Source organism: Fulmarus glacialis, unplaced genomic scaffold, assembly GCF_000690835.1.
Source record: "Fulmarus glacialis isolate BGI_N327 unplaced genomic scaffold, ASM69083v1 scaffold36416, whole genome shotgun sequence".
In the NCBI taxonomy this organism is placed as follows: Eukaryota; Metazoa; Chordata; class Aves; order Procellariiformes; family Procellariidae; genus Fulmarus; species Fulmarus glacialis.
The window spans coordinates 595-7128 of NW_009219374.1; the positions used below are offsets into that span (position 1 = coordinate 595).

At 58.9% G+C, this 6534-nt stretch overlaps 1 protein-coding gene across 1 annotated transcript in view; it reads left to right on the plus strand.

The window, feature by feature from the left end:
• The first annotated feature begins 402 nt into the window (after positions 1 to 402).
• The window catches only part of INPP5J (inositol polyphosphate-5-phosphatase J), a 6470-nt gene continuing 338 nt past the window's right edge, over positions 403 to 6534 (plus strand). The window contains exons 1-11 of the mRNA XM_009580352.1: positions 403 to 506; positions 2020 to 2128; positions 2750 to 2866; positions 2937 to 3112; positions 3713 to 3824; positions 4218 to 4327; positions 4684 to 4873; positions 5127 to 5264; positions 5648 to 5740; positions 5981 to 6085; positions 6231 to 6509. Coding sequence (XP_009578647.1) covers positions 430 to 506; positions 2020 to 2128; positions 2750 to 2866; positions 2937 to 3112; positions 3713 to 3824; positions 4218 to 4327; positions 4684 to 4873; positions 5127 to 5264; positions 5648 to 5740; positions 5981 to 6085; positions 6231 to 6509 — 1506 coding nt within the window. The 5' untranslated portion in view covers positions 403 to 429. The remainder of the gene's footprint in view (positions 507 to 2019; positions 2129 to 2749; positions 2867 to 2936; positions 3113 to 3712; positions 3825 to 4217; positions 4328 to 4683; positions 4874 to 5126; positions 5265 to 5647; positions 5741 to 5980; positions 6086 to 6230; positions 6510 to 6534) is intronic.

Consider the following 6534-nt stretch of genomic DNA (forward strand, 5'->3'; position numbering starts at 1 on the left):
GAGCCCGAGGGATACGGGATTCCTGGGGAAGGGAGGGGAAGCAGTTTTCCAGGGACACTGTTTCCCAGGCTGCCTGCTGTGCCAGCCTGCCTGTGTCAGTCGGCAGTGATGAAGACGAGTGCTCTTTGTGCTGGTTTCTAGAATTTCATTGGGGCTTGGGTTACAGCAGGGCTTGCCACGCGCTGAGGTGCAGACCCTGGGGGAATTTAGAGTCAAGGACCCGTCTCCCTCAAATGGGAGTTAAGGATCTGGTGTACGTGCCCTGGCTAAGTTTCAGCTGTGGCCGCTTCTGTTGCAGGCAGAGAGCTTCCTTGGTGGAGCTGGGGGCTGAACAGGGGGGGCAGGGAACATCTCTGAGCCCCAGTGTTAGCCTGTTCTTCCTTTGTCCTCCCAAGCATCACAGTGGTCACCTGGAACGTTGGCACAGCCATGCCCCCAAACGATGTGACATCCCTGCTGCACCTCAACACAGGCGAGACAAATGATGCGGATGTGATCGCCATTGGGTAAGAGGGTGAGGTGCAGGGCCCCCTCCCCTGCCACATCCCTTTTCGGGGGATCCCCATAGCCCTGGGGGGTGGGGAATGGAAAAGCTGCAGCCCCAGCCTCCCTGGGGCATGGTGAGCAGGGAGGGGTGTGCACTGCAAGCGGTAAATATCAGAAAAGGTGACGGAGAGTCAGCTCCTAGTAAAATGGGAATGCTAAGAGGAACTGAAAGCCTTGAATCCTGAGTAGCCTTCAAACCTTGAAGAGCCTGTAGCTGGCTATGCTGTGCAGAGCTAGGCCTTGGGGAGCACTGCTCTTCCTGTGAGCCCTGGCAGTCCTGGGGTCAGGTCTGTGGAGACATTTAACTCACCTGCTGGAGTCCTCTGGGAGCATTTTCCTCATCTCGGCTTTTGCCCATACTATGCAGGCCTCAAGGGCACAAATCTGCTGTTCTCTCGCAGCTGGATTGGCTCTGTGCCCCTGGCAACACTTAACTGCTGGCAAGGCAGCACTGCGTCGGTGTGGTAAGGCTTTATTGGTGTGGCTGGCAAGGCAAGCTCTGCCAGAGTCTAAGGGAAAACTGGTCTCTTGAGGTTTGCCAAGGTGTGTGTGGATTCCTGCTAAGAGCAGGGACATGCTGCCTTTTGCACAGGGAGCGAGAAGCAGCCTCTGCCTGTGGGCATGGGGTGGAAGAGCTGGATCTGCCTCCAGGAGGGACTCCCCCAGTGCTCCCCAGGGAGGGAGTGGTGTAAGGCTGAGGCTGCTGGAGCTACAATGCTGTGTTGGAGCCAGTCTCCTGGTCCCCTAGGCCTTGCGGACCAATGGGATGGGGCTGTGTGGGGCTGTGGAGGTAGACCTGAGCCTGGATGGATGGGGCATGGGGTGTAGCTGACAGTAAGGGATTTGCTGGGACTGTGTCCTGGCTGGGGCAGGGTGTCCTGCTGCTCCCCACCTCCAGGGCATCTCTGCCTGGCTGCATCCTTCCTCTGACCCATGTCTTTGTGCCCCAAGCACTTGATATTTTGGGGCAAGACATTTCCTGATTCTGCCGTTCTCTGCGGATGTTCTCCTTCCTTCTCTTCGCTAATTGCTGAACTGGGAGGAGCCCTATTAACCTTCTGTTTCTGCTGCTCTGAGCTTGGTGGCTAGGATGCATCTGGATACCCTGTGCTGAAGTACTGGTGAGACTTGGTTTCTCTGTAGAGACCAATGCAGCTGAAATGTCCCGTAAGCCCTCTTGCACCTAGAGGTAGGCTTTAGACTGCTGCCCAGCCCTGTGCAGCTGAACTGCTCCTGTTTTAAAAAGGGGCAAGGCCTCATGGGTTCAGGGCTACTTGTGCCTTCTGCTAGCACATGGCCCAGCATCGCTGGAGCAAGGATATGGCTTTGTGCTGCAAACCCAGGGTCCTCCCTTGAACTGCCCTGGCCCTGCTCCCCAGCACTGTGCTTTGGCACCTTTCCCATGGAGCTCTCGCTAGCTGGGACACAGACTCCTTCCTGGTGTGGCTGAGGGAGCTGTCCCTTTCCTTCCAGCCTGCAAGAGGTGAACTCTAAGATAAACAAGCGCCTGAAGGATGCCCTCTTCACAGACCAGTGGAGCGAGCTCTTCATGGATGTGCTGAGCCCCTTCCACTTCATCCTGGTAAGTAGGTCCCAAAGGTGCTGGGCAGCTGGTGTTCCCTCTCTGCCTGCCAGGCAGGTGGACCATGGGGAGGGAGAGTTGGACTGCAGGGACAGAGGGAGGAGGTGCGGTGGGAGAGCCAGTTGGACAAACTGCTGGAGGGATAGCCTGCAGCCATTCAAGCAGCGTGTGGGGGCTGACCTGAGGGCTAGTGGTGCATCTCACCAGTGTGCTGTCTAGTTTGTGCCATGCTGCTCCCTTTCCTGCACCTTAGGCTTCCCCTGTGGTGCTTTGGGGACACTTCTTGTTGCCTGCTGCATTGCACCAGGGCGAGAAAGTGAATGTGGGAACAAGCCTGTGCTTCTGGCAGCAGCCTGCAGGTCCCAGGGTAGGTTCAGCTCCCCAGGGCACTTGCCCCAGAGCGTACATGAGCCTTAGCATTGCTGGGCTTATCTCAACTTCCAGTATTCAAGAGGTGTGCATAGATCTCTGAACTAAATGTGCTGTTAGTCATCTCCAAGATGGGGGGCATGCAGAGGATGGAGGTGCTGCCCCTATGGCCTGGGGGTGGGGGAAGCTGTCCCTGCCCCTATAGGCTCTGCTGTGGCTACCATCCTGCTTCAGCCCCTGCTCCCATTCCAGGTCAGCACGGTACGGATGCAAGGTGTGATTCTACTGGTATTTGCCAAATACTATCACCTCCCCTTCCTGCAGGACATCCAGACAGACTGCACGAGGACGGGGCTGGGAGGCTACTGGGTAAGTGTGGCCACAGGGGAGGTGTTGACGGGCTGGCTTCTCAAGGAATCATGGGATCCTCTTGGTGCAGGGCAACAAGGGTGGGGTGAGCGTTCGTCTCTCCATCTTCGGCCACATGGTCTGCTTCCTGAACTGCCACCTGCCAGCGCACCTGGAGAAGGCAGAGCAGCGCAAGGAGGACTTTGCCACCATACTGCACATGCAGCAGTTTGAGGGGCATGCGGCCAGCGGCATCCTGGACCATGAGTGCGTACCCCATCACTTTGCTCCTCAATCTGGGCCAGGGCTCTAGTGCCAGCCCCCGTGCTTGAGCACCTCCAGATAGGGTCTGGGGTCTGTCCTCTGAATCCCAGCACAGCTTGGAGATGGGGTCTTGCCTGCAGAGCTGCAAAATTGTCTTGTGGCCTGGTGGGCACCCAGCATGGTGGAGTAGGTGTTAAGAGGGGTCCTTGGTCTCCCCTGGAGCATATCCAGGCCTGGTGCAGCTCCTGCCATACTGGCAGTGTTGGGGTCTGGGACTGGTGAGATGGAGGGTCCAGCCATGTCTTGGCTGTGTGGTCTGACTCTGGTAGGTGCCTCATGGTGGAAATTTCCACCCTCAATTTCTTCCCAGGGAAGTCAGGTCCATTTGGTTAATGGTGCTTGGTCCTACCTGAGGAATCCTGGCAGGGCTGGTAACTGGCCAAGCTGTTGGCTGAGTGCTAACCTGCACTGGTGCTTGCTCCCAAGAGCACCTGTGCTGCAGGCTGAGGCTGCCCACAGGCTGAGGTCGTTTTCCCCCCGCTGTGCTGCCTGGCTCCAGTAGCCTCAGCCCTTCCAGCCTGTTGCCCTCCCTCCCACCCACAGCCTCGTGTTCTGGTTTGGGGACCTCAACTTCCGCATTGAGAGCCTCGACATCCGCTTTGTGAAGTATGCCATCGACAGCAACATCCTGAGCCAGCTGTGGGAGAAGGACCAGGTGAGAGGGATGGGCATGCTGCTGAGCCTTGGCTGGGCACCAAGTGGCATTCCACTCTTGCCAAAACTGCCCATGCAGCTGTGGGACAGGGCATGTCCCACAAAGGGCCCTGGCTCTTCTGGCTCTGTGGGGAAGGGGCAGCATAGTCCCAGGATGGTCTTTATGGGAGCTGGGCATGTGTTTCCTTTATCAGTGTGCTAGGAAGAGCTGGGGGCATTGGGTCTACAGACTTGCTGCTTGCATGGCATGAACAAACCCTGAAAGCTGTGTGGGGCTGCAGCAATGGGGCAGGGATGACTGCGTGCTGGGGGTGGAGAGGTCTTGGGGGCTTGCAGAGGAGTTTGGCCATGGGGGCTGGTGTGCTCTCCGACCGACCTAATCTCTTTCCCACAGCTGAACATTGCCAAAAGCACCTGGCCTGTCCTCAGCGGCTTTCAGGAGGGACCCCTGAACTTCCCACCCACCTTCAAGTTCGATGTGGGCACCAACAAATATGACAGCAGGTAGGAGAGCAGAGCTCAAGCATGTGCTGGGAGCGGGTGGCATGGCTGAGGGATGGAGGAGTGGCCGGGCTCAGAGCCAGGGTGGGGTGCTGGTGCCAGTGGGGCAGGGGCTGATGCTGGTGTGGATCGGTGGGAGGAGCCATGCGGGGGCGGGCACCAGCTGGACTGGGGACAGCAGGCTGGGACAAAACTGTCATGCTGGTGCCCGCGCAGGTCTGTCCCTGCAGCCGCACTGAGCTGTGTGCTGAGACGAGCCGCATCCCCTGCCTGCACATGCCATAGTGCCAGGGGGAGGCAGTTTGGGGTGGAGCTCACTGCCCCCTGCCAGGCAAGAGATGCCCCTCTGTGCCCTGCAGTGCCAAGAAGCGAAAACCTGCCTGGACTGACCGCATCCTCTGGAAGATCAAATCTCCCAGTGTCGGGCTTGGGGTGGGCGGGCGCCGGCCCAGCCGGGGCATCCTGTCGGTGAGCCAACTCTGCTACTGCAGCCACATGGAGTACACTGTCAGCGACCACAAGCCAGTAGCTGCTATCTTTGCAGTGCAGGTGAGCACCATTCAGGGCCACTGGGCATGCAGGCAGGAGTTACAGGAGTGAGATGCCCAGCTAGCATGTGCAGTGTATGATGGGGTGTGCGGGGTTTATTTTATTTTTGTTTGGCAAGCTCAGCTGTCTTGTCACTGTGGCTGGGGGCTGCTGTTGATGTATGCGTGAAGGTCCAGTCCTAGATGGGTGCCCTGGGCAGCAGGGGCAGATCTCTTTGACATGCCCTTGCTCACCATGTACATGTCTCTGACAGTTTGCTTCCAAGGCAGACAAGCCCCCGGTTGAGATTTATGTGGCTGATGAATGGAGCAGGCCTGAGCAAGCAGTTGTCAGGTACAAGATGGCTGCTGGCTTCCACCGGAGCTCCTGGGACTGGATAGGACTTTACCGGGTAGGTGCTTGGGGGCTGCTGGGGCTGGAGGTAGTGGGGAGCACTGCATGGCAATGCAGGGTCCCTTCTGAGCTACCCCCCACCAGCAGACATGAGTGCATGGCATATGCTCTCTCTTCCCCTGGGAGGCCCTGGTAGTTAGCAGCAGGATTTGGCCCTGCTTCAGGAGGCTCAGATCCAGCAGTTCCCTCTTCCTCCTGCTCTGTGGGCCCCAAAGGGTCCAAAGCCCGGCACTCTCAGGGGGCTGGGGGCCAGGGCACAGCTGGGTGGGTGCAAGGCAGCTCTTGGTGCCACTGTGCAAAGAGAGAGGGCTGAGCGAGAGGGGATCTAAAGCAGGGCTGATACTCTGCCACTCACCTGTGTTCTCCCATGTATGCGCATAGGTGGGCTTTCGGCATCCTAAAGACTATGTGTCCTATGTCTGGGCCAGGAGTGATGATGGAGAGCGCTGCCTAGAGAAGCAACTGTGTGCACAGGTGAGCTGGGGGGAGCCCTGCTGTCTTGCTTGGTGTATGTGCCCCATTGTGGGGGGACAATGGCCCCTTTGTGCCCCTCATGGGGCAGGAGGGCAGCTCCTTCTTGCTTTGTGCTGAGCCTTGGGCAGGCATTAGGGATTTCTGCTCTCAGCTGGGGCTGGAGCTCTCTATGGGGCTGGAGGTGGGAGGGGGCACCCCTGTGCCCAGTTCTGGTGCCTATCAGTTGTCTCTGGGTTGCAGGTGATGTTCTCGGAGGAGGCACTGCCTAAGGGCAAGGGCGAGTACATCCTTGGATACTACAGCAACACCTCCAGCAGCATCGCTGGTGTGACTGAGCCCTTCCAGGTCAGCATGGCGAAGAGGCGAGGGTGAGGGGCTGAGGGAGGCAAGGGGGATGTGTATAGGGATGCTTGGCTGGAGGAGGCCAGCTGCTGTGGTGCCCCACAGGCCCCTGTGAGGATCAGCCAGCAGTGCTGATGCAGGGGTGCAGATCTCCTTGCCCAGGTCAGAGGAGGGCAGCAGCCCCACGGACAGCTCAGGCAGCAGCTCAGAAGAGGAGGATGACAGCACGCTTGTCCTGCTGGCCCCCAAATCCCGTAGCCCCAGCCCGGGCAAGATGCAACGGCACCGCAGCCGAAGCCCCAGCCTGGCCAAGTTCCAGGGCCTCATCCTGCGGCCGTCGAGCCGGGACAGGGGTACAAGCCGCAGTCCTTCACCCCAGAGCCGCCGAGGCCTCCCTGGGGGCATCCCCACCATCCACCTGCCCCAGGCGCCAGGGCACTGTGGAGACAAAA